The sequence below is a fragment of the Oryza sativa genome, chromosome 12 (assembly GCF_034140825.1).
Source record: "Oryza sativa Japonica Group chromosome 12, ASM3414082v1".
In the NCBI taxonomy this organism is placed as follows: domain Eukaryota; kingdom Viridiplantae; phylum Streptophyta; class Magnoliopsida; order Poales; family Poaceae; genus Oryza; species Oryza sativa.
The window spans coordinates 2965678-2980918 of NC_089046.1; the positions used below are offsets into that span (position 1 = coordinate 2965678).

Below are 15241 nucleotides of genomic sequence, written 5' to 3' on the forward strand. Positions count from 1 at the left end.
CCTGCAGATTTTTTGGATTAAAAAATTGGGGCCCAAGTGGACTGTACCATTATTCATAAGGTCAAATACTCTCTTGATGATGAGACAAATCAAGACCAGTGCTAGCTGGATCATATTCTCTTGCCTATTCCATTGCTTGCTTTGATCAATCATATGACAATGTGATGACAGAGAGGTTTAATTTCCACAATTGATCTACTGAAATACTACTTATTTTCCAGAAGAAATTAAAAACTCTGTGTATTGAATTTAACCAAAAAAAAAACTTTGTGTTGGCCGGCCATTTTGGATGCAACAAATATTGTTGGCCGGCCATTCCTGTCTGCTAAGTGCAATCAAAGCTCAAGATTTTCCAAAAGACTTGTGTTTTCCATCATATGGAAAAAAAAAGGGAAAAAAAAAGCTTGCCCCCTTAGAGCAAGGTCAATAGTGCAGCCCACTACTAGCTCCAAATCATCTATAGCCAATATAATAGCCAATTCATACAATAGTTACTTACTATACTATTAATACTTGGTCCCACCTGTCATACACACATTACATCTTGGAGCCCGTACTGCAGCTGGCTACAGATCTGTAGCCCGCTGCTCTTCTCTCTTTCTTTTATCTCTTTAAAATATGTTTATAGCTGGCTTATAGCCTGCTATTGTACCTGCTCTTAATGAAAGAACGCCACACAGCACAATGCACAGACTTTCAGGCTAATCGGCTAAGCTTTTGTCATCATTTGGCTACCTGAATCGACATGCACAATGCACAAGTATAGTCATATCTGTTTCATTACATACTTTTTCAGGGAATTTCTTCTCTCTAGTGATCAACTAGTACTTGACACATCGTTGTTGAGAGTTAAGACAGCAGGTTAGTTCACTCCATGTGCTACCAGTTAATAGCTTAATGATTGGTTATTAGAAGGGTAACAGAATCTGCCTGCTCAAAAAATGAAGAGGATAATATAATTTTGCTAGTAGTAGAAACCAGTAAGATAGTACCATCCAAATACAAATCTAGTTAACTGCATGTATGGCACTTAATATATATATATATATATATATATATATATATATATATATATATATATATATATATATATATATATATATATATATATATATATATATATATATATATATATATATATATAGTTAACTTAATAACCAATCAAAAGTTGTAAACGTTGAATTTTTCTAAAAACATGTCCAACTTATAATCTTTTTTTTAGATCGGAGGGAGTATTATAAAGAAAAAAATCAGACCAAGGATACATCACAAGACCCTTCGAAAATGAAAGAGAACGAAATGTTACAGGTGATTGCCCAGCAATGGCCAATGGAAGGCTGATCCAGCAAGACACTGAAAACAGACTTGTCAAGTTGTCATATGTAAAGCTACCTACTACTTCACTGCATCAGTCCATTTCAGGATGGCACCAGTGATGCAGTGATTTTTAATAGATACCATCAAGAATACGAAAAATTTATAGTACAACAGAGTCAGCTTCAAGTTTTACAGCGCTTCCTGAATCCTGAATAATTTTAGTCCCGGAGCTTGCAGCACTGTCTAGCTTAAACCTAGCTGTACGCTCCTTTTTGTTGTGAGATACAACATACAACTCACAGGAACCACAAATTCAGCTTTAGGATTCGTTCATCTTGCCAGTCAAGACCTGAATGATCAGGACGTTGTGATGCCTTCTTGATCCAGGAAGCTGTCAGTTTGCCATCTGTACATCATCACAGGCTTACAGCCATTCCCTGAACCTCTCTTCTACGGTTTTCACGTGGTCACCAGTAGCCCATGCCAAGAAACAGACATTTCCCAGGTATTTGGATGGTACTTCCACTGTTTCCAGGTTTTCAGCTTATGCAGGAGTCTCCATCCATAATGTCAGAGGATGGTTTATCCTGCTGCCGAGGCGTGCTAACCTCCAGGAAGTCCTCTGCATTGAATTTCTCGATTCCTTCCCACTCCACCTCTGCTGTGTTCTCGAGTTAGGGTTTTAGCGATTTCACATCAAAATAAGGTATGATATGCTACATTATTATAGAGGATAACCAAAATGGCAAAATGCATGAGTGATAGACTGTTTGAAAAAGGATACGTGCTGTCTTCCACATGTCGGTAATGCTAACCCCGGCATCTGATAAGAGCCAGTAGTCTGCATCGGTCTGCAAATCAAAAATGGGTTGTCACATAATTAAGAACTTGTACCAGGGAGTAAACAGCTATATAAATTTTAAAGGAACACAAATGCAATACAAAGGCCTAAAAGGTATGTCCTGGAAAAATAAGAAAGGATTCTTTAGTTTACTTCCATTTTTATTGGAATTCTTTTGAGCATAATGTTTTTCTAATACTGTCCATAGCTTGGTACTCTCTCTACGAGGTAGCATAAAAAGTAAATATTCATTAAACTGTTATTTTCTTCCTAAAGGGAAAATGGAGACTGCAATTCATCTATGTGATGATCGATCAGTAACAAGATCAGATTCTTTGCAGGTCAAATTATCAATGAACAGATGGTAGAAGTGGGAAATGCTATAGAGTGCACAGAGAAGACAAGACGGAAATAGAAAGTGATATAGTGAGCCTTAAAAATGAAAGTGGCATAGTGAAGTTGCTGCGAAGTGGTTCTACGTGCATAATGAGAGAAACACATCAGGTAAACTGAGGCACAAAGTAAGAGGTACTTAAGTTCAGCAATAAAGTGAAAGAAGAGCACAAAAAAAAACAGAATCCTAGACAGATCAATTCAGGTTGAAATATCATGCCAACAGTTACGCAAGTAAAACTTACATCAAGTTCTGAAGGGACAATCTTCATCATCCCGCCAATATCCTGTGAACTAGAAGGAGCATCAGAAGGCATTAGCAGCCCATCTTGAATATTTGGCTGTGACTCTGCAGCTTTGTTGGGTTCTGCAGCCAATGGCGTCCTGGGATTCTCTAGAGAATCCATGCTTACTGGCTGCACAGTCCTTGGAGGAGTCTCCATGCCACTCATCTCCTCAAATTGACTAAAAATAAATAAATAATGGCATTAGCCTTCATGCTAAGTTAGAGCTCTACATTGTGAAGCTATGATCATAACATAGATGTACAAGTAGTTCAAGTAGATAAGCATATACCTAACTAGGTAGACATCTATTGGACCCATAGTACTCCTTAGAACAATCCTATATCTCCTCTGTGGATAATCATTCACCTGCACGAAGGAATACACCTCCATTAACAAAATGTAACATCCACCCAAGGTCCTGAACACAGAATACATGTTACAACTCACTTCATCAGGATCTGGGACCTCCAAAGTTGTACCATGAGGCGCTTTGATTGCGATCAGTGTCTGATTCTGCAAATTACAGTAAAGTATTGGTAATTTACTTGCTCATAAAAAAAACAACAGGATCATCTAACAATTACTAGAGTTCAAAATAGACAACCTGGAAGCAGGGCAAAGACTTGATGTCATCTTCAGTAACATATAGCCACCTGTAGGAAGAGAGAAGCAAAAACAGATCTTAAGCTTACATTGTAGTCAACACATCTTAGGTAATTATGTTGTACTAATAGCTACTTTTGAGAGAAAAAAGGAGATAATTACTTTTGGTTATTTTCATCTTCTGTGAGTCCTCTTAACTTATCTCGCATTTCACTGCAAGAAACATTCGAACAACATGCTTAGTGAAAGAATCAAAGAATCACACCAGGAACTCTAACTAACTGTTCATCAACCTTATTTGTTGATCTACGCTGTGCTCCTGCAGTGAGAGGGCTTCAATATCAGCCTGTGGGTGACAAATATATCATTAGTTAAGCACCTGCTTCCCCAGAACATGTTTTCAATCAGAAGCAATATTTAATAATTGTAGTAACAATAATAGGATATAACAAAAGCATGATACCTGTAAGATGGACATATCATCACTAACTTCTCCTGGTCGGGAGTCATCAATTCCTCTGAAAAAGGAGACATAAAGCATGTGATACCCATAAAATGCAATTTACAGATATGGATATAAAGAGAATATATTACTTCCAACGGATATTGTTCTTGAGCTTCTTTTCTATCAGCCCTATCCCTTCAAGGACATTAGTGATGTCATATATACGCCTTTTTTGTACCTGCAAAACATTTTACATACATATAAGCTTGACAAAATAAAGGCGTGTTAGCAAACAGGATATGAGAAAAAAACAGAAGGAAATATTAACCTCCAGTGTTTCTGCGGCATTATTCAAATCAACTATGCCGCCAGGTGCACCCTTTAGCAAGTTTAGGAACTTTTTTGTCAATAGCCCTGAAAGACAATACCGATAAATGGCATAAATAAGTAAAGAACCTACCGATCAAACCTCAAAACCCAAACGAGAACATCAGTTAAAATATGAGTTACTCTTCTTACCTAGGGAGCTATCATATCGGCAGCCACCAACAGGTGTAACCGGATTGCCTGGAGAACCTGGCAAAGAGGATGGGGTTAACATGAGTAACTTTTCCCGTGATAACGATGATTCATGGGCTCATGCTAACTCCTGACTGAATGTGCAGTACTCACTAGCGCACAAAGGGGTCTGGGGACAAGATTTCTGGCCTTTTGCAGCTTTTGATTTGGCAAAAGCTTTTGAACCTTTTCCTGAAAGCGGTGTTGGAACTGGGCTGCCTGCTGGATTAGTGTATCCAGGGCTCATCATCCAGTCATTTGATTCAGCAGCTTCATTCTCTTCTCTGTCATGTTTCCGCTTTAACTACAAACAAAATATTGTTGTCAGATTATGAGCAGGCAAAATATTGCAGGAAGATGTCTCAGTATACTTTCAAAAGGCGATAAGTTGTACGTGTTACAGGACAAGGTTGTCTGAAGTGTTCTGTTCAACAACAAAAAAAAAAGCAATACCTAAGAAGAATCACAATAGCAAATTCCATAAACTGTATTCGTCTGACGCCAGAAGTCTTATTTGCATTTACGCATTACTTCACGAGGATTCAAGCTAAGGGGAAGAGAGCCATATGAAAGAAATTTAACTCAGAAACAGAAGTTTTCAGAAGGGTAACTGTTACCAATGGATCCTGGTAAAGTTAATTAATATGAGAACTGCTTCCTGAATTAAGAAATTATAATAGATTATCGGTTGAAAACAATGGAGTCAATACTCTGACAAATTCAAATTCCATGCTTCTTCTAACAATGCATTAGGTAGCAAGCCAAAGATTGAAAATTGTGACATAGGCACAATAAAATTTATAAAGTTGTGGAGCGCTTGAGGTTTTCAAACAAGCGCTTGAATAACATACAGGCATGAGCTAGAATTGGTTGCTAGGACAGTGTTTAGTAATTTTACATTTTAAGCTTAATTAACCCTCTGCAAGAGATGGAAGCATGACTATCAGCTATCGCAGAATTTCAGCAGCATTATGTCTCACTATTATAAGACAGTACATAGGAAACCATACTGATCCATGGTCCTATAAGCTTCCATGAGCGAAATTTACCTACATGCCCACATGACAAGTGCAACAATGTCAAAAATTCCCCTTCAGAACTTGTACCCATTTCCCCTATTTTAAAGATGAACGAGAAAACAACATATCAGTCACATTTGGAAGTAAGGTGGTTATTGAATCCCCTCCTCACCGTAAAATTTAGGCAGCGCTTGATTAAATCATTCAGTTTAACATGAAGGACCAACAAGGGCCTTCCAAAATGGCTCACACTACATCAATCCATGAGTACAAGAATCACCAGACCATTCGCCGTGGACTATCAAACTAGTTCAGCTTTGCGCGGCATCACTTAACTACGAAAAAACCCTCATCTTCCCCAAAGCAGCCCTTCAATGAGTAATAAGTGAAATCCAATTTTATAAGAACGGTGTTAACGAGTTCCACGGAATTATTCCAACCTACCTAGCAACAGATTCAACAAAAACCTCAGCGAAGCGTCCCCATCTGACCAACCCCATCCGGGAACATCAGAAACACAGAAGAATTATCAAATCTCTCTGCAGAATTACGCGGCAACCCACGGAGGCGGGCAAAATTCAACCAAAATTTTTTTCCCTCCGCCGCAGCAAGAAACCACCCATACCCCATCCATCCACCCAGCTCGCTCGCCCAACCAAATCTACCCCGTCACCTCTGCAGCATTGCTACTACATCCCAGCTACCGCCACGGCAGCGCAGACAAACTCACGCCTCTCCTCGCCGCCGGCGAGACGGGTGGGGGACCACACCCCGCGAGCGTTCGTCCAAATCGAACAACTGAAACGAGTAGTAAACAAGGTTTTCCACAGTGTCAACCCCCCCGGGAGGGACTCACTGGCGTCCGGATGAGCACGGCCTCCGTCATGTCCCCGGCGGCGGCGGCGCCACCGGAGCCGAACTGGTGGTACTCGCCCGGCGGCGGCGCGAACGGCTGGTAGCGCTGGAGCAGCACCCGCGCGGCGACCTCGCTGGAGCCGGCGCCGGCGGCCGCCATGGGGGGGGGATCGGGAGGGGGAGGATCGCGGCGCGGCGCGGCGAGCGCTAGGGTTTGGATCTGAGGAATTTTTTGGCGGCAGAAGAGGGGGGAAAAACGAGGGAAAAGTGGGGGAGGAGACGAAAGGAGGGAAATTCCGGGTTTTAGAAGGAGTGGTGGCTAGAGGAAGGAGGGACACTATTCTAGAGGGAAATGAAAAAATAAAATATATGAAAATTGAAAAGCCCTTTTTTTTAGGGCAACTTTTTAATGATTGTTGTTAGGAGTAGTTTCTTTTTTAGGTTCACAATATGATTTTTTTTCTCATGTTTATTAGTATCAATTTATGTTTTATGTTTTTGTGGTATAAATTTAGCATTTGATTGAATTTTGTCAAACCCTATTCTAGAGGAAAATGGAAAAAGGGAAAAAAACGGATGAAAAGTCCTTTTCTGGGGGAACTTTTTAATGATTGTTCTTAGGAGTTGTTTCTTTTTTAGGTTCACAATATGAATTTTTCTCATGTTTATTAGTATCATTTTTTTTGTTTTATGTTTGTGGTATGAATTTTTCATTTGACTGAATTTTGTCAAACCCTATTCTAGAGGAAAATGGAAAGAGAAAAAAAGGATGAAAAATCCTTTTTAATGATTGTTATTAGGAGTTGTTTCTTTTTAAGGTTCACAATATGAATTTTTTTCTCATGTTCATTATCAATTTTCCCTTTTTTAGGTTTGTGGTATGAATTTTGCATTCAACTGAATTTTGTCAAATCATGTACTTTTTATGTAGATGAGTCATAGAGTGCGATGAGATACGTGTTAAACCTTATTATCTTTCACACTTTGTTTTGAAAAAAATCCAATAATCTCAATGGATGCCATTTGCTAAAAGAAAAACCTCAATAATTTAAAAAAAAAAACTCCTCATATTCCGCATTATTATAAATGTTACTACTAGTTTGTCTAACTTGTGTCGATCAAATTGACCATATTGTCATCCTGTTAACCTAAACTAATGTTACTTTGGCAAAATTAAGTTACCCAGGAATTTTAGCAACGCGCTAATGCGATGAATTCGAATGGAAAAGGATAAAAGAAAAAGGAAAAAAAATTCCATGGGCGATAAAGCGATGCGTGGGTGAGAAACCGTCCAGCTGTGCGTGGGGTCCGAAATCCGTGGGGTGTGAAGAAGTGCGCGCGCTTTTTGTTTTTCCCGCCACGGCGGCTTCTGTGCTTTCCTGTGTGTTTTGGCGGGGAGCCTCCTGATTGGCTCGCGCCAGCGCACCAAAATGACCCGGTAAAAATATAAATGCGTAACCACACCGAGAAGACGGAGGCTGACAGGTGGGCCCATGGGTTTGGCTGTCCCACTGGTCAGCGACTGAAGCAGAGGATGGTAGGGGCGGGACGTGGACGTGTCCTGGGAGGAGGACGGGAGTACGGTTCTGGATCGTCTGTGGCAACACAGTGTCTCTGCGACTCTCTGGACTCTGGTGTTGAGTTTATCTTAGCCGTTAAAATGTGCATCGAGATTCGTGCTATGGATAGATGAGCTTTATATTGTACGTCTGTACCCAAGGATGTGCATCGAGATTAGTTGTAGGGAATGCAAGAAAGCGCATACCATCCGAGCTGGCTTTATCCTCTTATTTCTCACGTGTCACTTTAATTGTTATAAAGAATTTAGAAGATATATTAATAAAAACATTCAACTGCAGTATTATATATCTCGTCGAGGACTATAATTTTGATATAAAGTTTATATTCGTCCGACTTTATACATGTAATTCTCTTAAAATATAAGGTTATATTTATATGTGGTCCATTGGGAGGACCGTTGCACTGATCAATTACTAGTACAACCGGTACTTTAAGAAGTCTACCTATGGAACCAACATGACCAAACTTTAGAAATTAATAGAATTTCCATTTTTGAGTATGGTTGAGGTGAGCCAAAAGCTCTCTATGATCCTTAACATATTTTCTTTTAATATGGTCATGTCAATATTTCCTTAGGATACTTATTTTTAATATTATTATCCATTGTTCTCAAAGTTGTATGTGAATGATCGTATAAGAAGCATTTTGCAAGAAACATTGATCATATTTAAAGGTAATATTGTAACATCTCGGAGAATTTTGGTTCACCTAAATTCGACTTAAATAAAATTCCCACGGCTTTCAAAGTTTCAACATTTTCAAATAGTAAGGACAGAGTTTCTGCAGGCGGACTTCCCTAATAAGCTTCGTCTACTAGTTGATTTTTACATGTGGCTTTTTAAAAGTATTTCTAAAAAAATAGATTTGAAATTATATAATAAATATTTGGCCCCTAAACGATATCAAATGAAAAAAAAAAGACTCCCAACTACAATTGTGAATGGGAAACCATCGATAACGGAATTATGGGTATATTACTCTATCCGCTACTCCCTCCGTTTCACAATGCAAGACTTTCTAACATTGCTCACATACATATAGATGTTGATGAATCTAAACACATACATATGTTTAGATTCATTAACATCTAAATAAATGTGGGCAATGCTAGAAAGTCTTACATTGTGAAACGAATATAGTAGATTTCAAAATAATCATGACGAACATATGCTTTTCAGTAAGATTTATGTGAGGTTAGTAGCCAACCTCCATATTTTCAGCCTGTATTAGAGCAGTGCAATTTCACGTACGTGCATCGATCAGTGCATCACTTGAAGGAAAAAGAAAATCAACATACAAGTCCTTAGACGAATGAAACTAAATCAAATTTGATATATACACCGCGTACGTGCAAACAAACGTCAATCAAGATCTGAATCGTCAACGAAATTTGCATGAATCAAAAAACAAAACATCAAAACAATTTCGATAATACAACAGGGACATAAAAAACACACACACAAAAAAAGGGAAAAATGATACGAATTTGTCAGTACTTCACGGTGCACCGGTCGCCGGAGCGGAGAAAGCCGGTGACGCCGCCGCCGCCGCCGCCGCCGCCGCGGCGCTCGGCCTTGACCGGAATCCTCACCGGGCACCGAACCTTCGGCCTGGCTCTTATCGGGATGAAGCCCAGCTTGTACCTCACCCGCGCGTCGATCACCATCTCGAACCCGACCTCGCCGCCGCCGCCGCTACCCTTGATCTCCTTGTCCAGCTCCGCCGCCACGTCGCCGGCGACAGCGACGCCGCCGCCGCCGCTCCGGTCGAAGTCGATCGCCACGACGGTGGTGGACATCCTGGGCTGGTGGAACACCCCGGGGACGGTGGCGTTGGCGGCGCCGAGCGACGCGCCGCCGGCGAGGAGGAGGAGGAGGCGGGGGCGGATGGCGTCGTAGTGGACCCCCGCGCGGCCGCTGGGGTTGTACATGGTGACGTTGACGGCGAGGCGGTAGTACACCACGCCGCCGCTGCCGCCGCCGTCGGCCGTGCCGTTCCTGACAACGACGGTGAGGTTGGACAGCTCGGCGGATTCGACGGCGGCGCGGATGCGGTGGGGCTGGTAGGTGGCCCAGTAGATGAGCACGGCGACGCCGATGCAGACGAGGAAGGCGCAGAGGCAGCTGCAGCAGGTTCCCCCGCCTCCGGCGCGGGCCATGGCCATGGCGGCGGCGGCGGCGTGTGCTTCGATCGATGGATGGATCGAGCTCGATCTCGCTTGCGGTTTTATGTAAACATGATGAGATGGGAATCGGGAATGGATGGATGCGGAGGTGGGTGACGAGGGTTACCTCTCGCTGGATCGTTGGAACATATTCTAATCACCGCCGCGCAAGCAATGGATGGATCAGCATCACGTGCCATGGCTTGAGGAAGACGAAGACCAGGAGGAAAAGAGGAGGATTCATGGCGGGTTAAAGCTTCAAAGTTCAAACGTACGGAGCGCGGGCTTCAATTCAGACCACATCAACCCCCGGCCCGGCCCAAAAGGGAGCATGTTGTTGGGAGTCCGTAGGGCCCAGCTAGATGTGGATAGTCCAGATTTTATTTTATTTCTTTTATAGCTTTATATAATTTCTAAACAATAAAATATTCTAAAACCTGTTCACTCTGTTCCAAATTAAGTACTAGTTGTCATTGGATTCTATTTATATTTGTTTTCGATTATACGGTAGACGCACGCGTACACACACCACTACACTCACACCATGTGTCCCTTAACACACATTCTAACTGGCAGAAATCAACGACGGTATATTTCAATAAAATCCTATTGAACAGTCCACTTACATGCAGATAATATTTATGGCATCAGGATTTAAATCTTGATGGGTGGAATCCACCACCACACCACTGGTGATTCCCTGGATTCTATTTATATTTAAACTTAGATCACCTTTGTTTTAGTAACTGATCCATAAACAAATATTTTAACACACAATATATTATCAAGTGTGTTGCATGCATAAACATTCTTACTCCCTTCGTTAAAAATCTAAACTAATAATAAGATGCTAGTATATAATCTAGTATAATAAATCTAGATAGACTTGTAATTGTAAACGACGGTTGCGTTGGTCTTTGCTGTGTCTACATGAGCTGTTGCTTGCAGTAGACTAAAGCAATAAGGGTTCACAATTCCGACGAAAACCGGTCGAATTTCGTTAAATTTTGAGGTTTCGATAAGGCTCAAAAGTAGAAGCTGTCTGAGATTTCGATAAGTTTCATCCAAATTCAAATTTGAATTGATAAAAAAGGAAAAAATCAAATAAAATCTTATAAATAGTATGATATTCATAGAACCTATTGGGATATAAATTTACAAAATTTTTAATGTATTCCGTGTATTTACTAAAATTTACAGTAGGAAAGAAAAGAATAACGAATTAAAAAATGGAAAAAAAAAGTTCATTTTACCTCTTTTTCTAGTTACCGATTGAAATTTCTATAATTTTGCTCGGAATTTCACCAAAGTCGGCCGGTTTTCGCGAGCTTATCTGTGAACTCAAGGAATTTATATTCAAATTTTGGTTTATGAAAATTGTTCGGAATCTATTGGCTTTCTACCGGATTTCGCGAAAACCGTCATTCCACCAGTGTCCGAAACGGAAGGCCATCTCGGAATCGTAAACTGTGGCAACAACTCTTCTTACATTTGCATTGGCCATGGAGCAGCCATGATAAGAGACCGGGAAAGATAGTCTTTTTATGACATGTAATTTATTTTGTCCAAGGTATGAGATGCTGTGTTGGGATGGAGCTCTTTCTCGTTTACTGGTTGTCTTATCAGCCTCAAAAAAAATAAATTTTGTTTTAAATCGATTTTCAAAAAATAAATTTGCAGTATTCTACCTCACCGCTTTATCTTTTAAACAGCTAATAAAACAAATATAAAAGTTCACTGATAATTTTTTTTCTTCATTCATTCTTTTAATAGTATACCTTATCTGCTGTAACTCAACCGATCAGATTTGTCCAATTTAACACCAATCAGTTTCGTTTAGTTTAATTTAATCAAAGAAAATAGACGTTTCTGCGAAACATCACTACGTACTTAGAAGTAACCTGGATGGAACAGTGATGGATGGCCTCGAAGCCTTCGGGCCAATAGGATCGACCGGCGATGGGGCGTTGACTCGGAGCCTTATGTCAAGTCAACGCAGCTGAGGCTGGTGGATGCATCATGCATGGCCCCACACTCCCACTAATCACAACCAATGACAGCTGATGATCAACCTTAACACTCTAAACTAGGAGTAACTTACTAACGCATTTCAGAAACATGTTTATATTAATTTTCCAATCGCAAATACCAAATGAAATTCGTTCAAAAAATTGTAGATTGAAATTCAAGGATAGTAGTATCACATAATACAGTTGGAACAAACGATTATCACTGACACCCTACACCCAAAAAAAATACAAAAATATGAATGTATTTTCACAGAAACAAATCAACAAGTGGCTCACAAATCTGAAAGAAAGAAAAACAATTTAATACACTCAAATCATTGCCCACTAGCTAGCTAGCTCCTCTAGTACTTGACGCTACACCGGTCGCCGGAGTCGAGGCGGCCGCCGCCGTCGGCCGTGACGGGGATGGTGAGCGAGCACCATATCCTCGGCTTCTGCCGGATCTTGATGCTGCCGAACCTGTACCTCACCTTGCCGTCGACGGCCACCTCCAGGCTCACGCTGCCCTTCCCCTTCTCCTTCCCCAGCTCGCCGGCGGCGTCGCCGGCGACGGCGACGCCTGTCCCGGCGAACTCAAACGTCACGTCGTCGGAGCTCTTCCGCCGCTGGTAGAACTCGGCCGGGGTGGCGCCGGTGGCGTGGCCGAGGCGCTCGCCGCGGAAGCGGAGCTCGGAGTCGAGCTCGTCGTAGTAGATGTTGACGCGGAGGCTGGGGTTGTAGAGGTTGAGCCTGACGGCGAGCTTGTAGGAGACGGCGGCGCCGGCGACGGTGAGGTTGGTGAGGTCGGCGGAGGCGACGGTGGCGCGGATGTGGTGGGGCTGGAAGATGGCCCAGTAGATGAGCACCACGAAGCCGCCGGTGACGATGAAGGTGAACAGGCTGCCGCAGCAGGTCCTCTCCTGGTTGCCGCCGCTTGACATGGCGGAGCTAACGGCGGCGGCGGCGGAGGAGGAGGTTGCTCGCCGGAGTCGCTGGTCAACGGCTCGACGCGGAGGCGAAGGGTTGGAGAGGGGAGAAGGGTGCGTCTTCGTGTGAGCTGGATGAGTGGGAATTAATACCGAGTTGTCGATGAGGGTTAGAATGGTCTAATCACCTACCATGAGAAATGATAGTTGTACGCATGGTATGTGCACACAATTTTTCGAAGGATATATACTTCGCGCATGCCGACTAACAAATATCATCGAAAATTCTAAATTAAATTATACACGTAATTCCAATATAATAATATTATACCTATGTATAAACAAAAGTCTTATCCTCAAATTTATTATATTTTACCCGTGGAAAAAAATAACAGATTTAAGAGAGTAAATATGTGAAAATCCTATCATTTTATGGCAAAAGTATAATGTGTTTGAATATAAGATTTTACGCATAGGTGTAGTACCAGTAGAAATACATATAGAGCTGTTTCTACAATTTCGGTAATAATTGCTAATTAGTGTATACTGAGTGTGCCGAAAGCTTATATACGTAGAATATGTTCCCTATCAATTCTCATCATATGCAAACAATGGCATGGCATGATGAGAAAGATGTTCCTAAATATAAAATTATTTTCATGCAAAAACAATTAAGAGTGTAATAGATTTTCTAGGGGCTATGATGAGAAATGGTTAGCCCTTGAAGAGGAAGAAGGTTTGCTAAGATACACTTGATAGCGAAATCTCAAAGTCACGTGTTCAATTCTTAACATACTTACAATTTCTTTTTTTTAAAAAAAAATGTTTGGAGGGACGTTCCTCCCTCCAATTTTTTTTCAAGAAGGTTGGTTGATGTGAATATTAGATGGGTGATTGGCGTGTGTGTGTCTATATATATATATATATATATATATATATATATATATATATATATATATATATATATATATATATATATATATATATATATATATATATATATATATATATATATATATATATATATATATATATATATATATATATATATATATATATATATGTTACATGGAGCTACCATAACATTATAACATAGAGCCCCCATAAAATGGCTAGCATATGCTTAAGTTTTTGTTTTCCATAATGGTATGAAAAACAACTGAGGGGCTAGACGGCTAGTTTTCTGGGGGGGAACATATTAAAGATTGAAAAAAAAACAAAATAGCATAAATATGTATGGTATCTTTTGTAGCAAACAAATCTGTCGTCAACATCACGCGTGTGCTGTCGTTATATGAGGAGCAAGGACCAAATTGATAGGGGGGCATTTGCAAATTTGCCACCGGTTTTTTCAATTTGCAAGGATGCCACTCGAATGACAGTTCTAGTGATATTTTTGTAATTTTCTAGTGATAGTTTTGCAATAACAATTTAAAGTAGTGGTAAATTTGTAATTACCCATTATGTGCTTGTTGGTAGGAGGAGTAAAGATGTGCATATTTGTATGTCAGTGTGTGGCTATGTTTGTTTCAGATATGTTTTCAATTACTCCATAAACATATGCACGGATTAGAAGCATGCCTCTTTGCACACACCTAAATAGCACATGAAAGTGTTACACATAAATCAATATATCTCATCGCTCTTATTCAGACAGATGGCATCCATATTAATTTAGAATCCGTTTAGCTGAGTTAGGGTATGAAGTATGAACAACAACAATTAATAACAGGCTCTCAGAAATGTTATCAAGGTAAGTCTGTTGATACATAGAAAAGGAGAAAAATATCGTTGTTATGCATGATAACGTTTTAACATCGACTCTTAATTAGTATGTATAAGAGAAAACTTTGCTACAGTAGGATGGAGAAAAGGAAAGAAAGAAAATAAAACAAATGTTTTGGTGCATTAATTGTTTACTGTTAGCATCTTTTGTCGTTTTAACAATTGCAGGATAATCTCTAGATATACTAAGAAGACCATATAGCAATCTCTACCTTTTAACATTCCCTTATGCACCGACGACTACATGACATTTAATGGAGGGGGTACACTAGCAATGTCCCCATACCATTATCTAGCTAATGATAAAACTAGCTGAATGTGGGACCTGCAGCTAAAAACATTATCAATTGACCTTGACCAAGCAAGCGATTAACCTAAAGCCATGTTGTTTATCCGCGTTGCAGCCTAGTTTCCTGGGCCTTTCGGGACGACAGAGACGGAAACCGCGTGTACACAAA

At 40.6% G+C, this 15241-nt stretch overlaps 3 protein-coding genes across 3 annotated transcripts; all 3 read right to left on the bottom strand.

The window, feature by feature from the left end:
* Nucleotides 1–1262: 1262 nt before the first annotated feature.
* On the bottom strand, nt 1263–6576 carry LOC4351555 (transcription factor E2FA). The gene is made up of 14 exons (XM_015765263.3): nt 6320–6576; nt 4559–4748; nt 4406–4462; nt 4215–4300; nt 4036–4124; nt 3905–3959; nt 3735–3787; nt 3604–3654; nt 3443–3491; nt 3286–3351; nt 3128–3204; nt 2797–3016; nt 2102–2168; nt 1263–1978 (listed from the first exon to the last, which is right to left on the bottom strand). The coding sequence occupies exons 1-14, from the start codon at nt 6476–6478 to the stop codon at nt 1857–1859; spliced, it is 1341 nt and encodes a 446-aa protein (XP_015620749.1). The 5' UTR covers nt 6479–6576; the 3' UTR covers nt 1263–1856.
* Nucleotides 6577–9388: 2812 nt separating this feature from the next.
* On the bottom strand, nt 9389–10057 carry LOC136354757 (NDR1/HIN1-like protein 10). Its single transcript, XM_066306452.1, has one exon. The coding sequence runs from the start codon at nt 10055–10057 to the stop codon at nt 9389–9391; it is 669 nt and encodes a 222-aa protein (XP_066162549.1).
* Nucleotides 10058–12221: 2164 nt separating this feature from the next.
* Nucleotides 12222–13116, bottom strand: LOC4351557 (NDR1/HIN1-like protein 3). Its single transcript, XM_015765265.3, has one exon. The coding sequence runs from the start codon at nt 13011–13013 to the stop codon at nt 12435–12437; it is 579 nt and encodes a 192-aa protein (XP_015620751.1). The 5' UTR covers nt 13014–13116; the 3' UTR covers nt 12222–12434.
* Between the last annotated feature and the right edge of the window lie 2125 nt (nt 13117–15241).

Coding starts and splice junctions, on each gene's coding strand:
- LOC4351555 (XM_015765263.3), bottom strand. CDS start 6,478: ATGGCGGCCGCCGGCGCCGGCTCCAGCGAGGTCGCCGCGCGGGTGCTG. Junction 4,301..4,405: donor CCGATATGATAGCTCCCTAG/GTAAGAAGAGTA, acceptor ATTGTCTTTCAG/GGCTATTGACAAAAAAGTTC. Junction 3,017..3,127: donor ATAGATGTCTACCTAGTTAG/GTATATGCTTAT, acceptor ATTTATTTTTAG/TCAATTTGAGGAGATGAGTG.
- LOC4351557 (XM_015765265.3), bottom strand. CDS start 13,013: ATGTCAAGCGGCGGCAACCAGGAGAGGACCTGCTGCGGCAGCCTGTTC.
- LOC136354757 (XM_066306452.1), bottom strand. CDS start 10,057: ATGGCCCGCGCCGGAGGCGGGGGAACCTGCTGCAGCTGCCTCTGCGCC.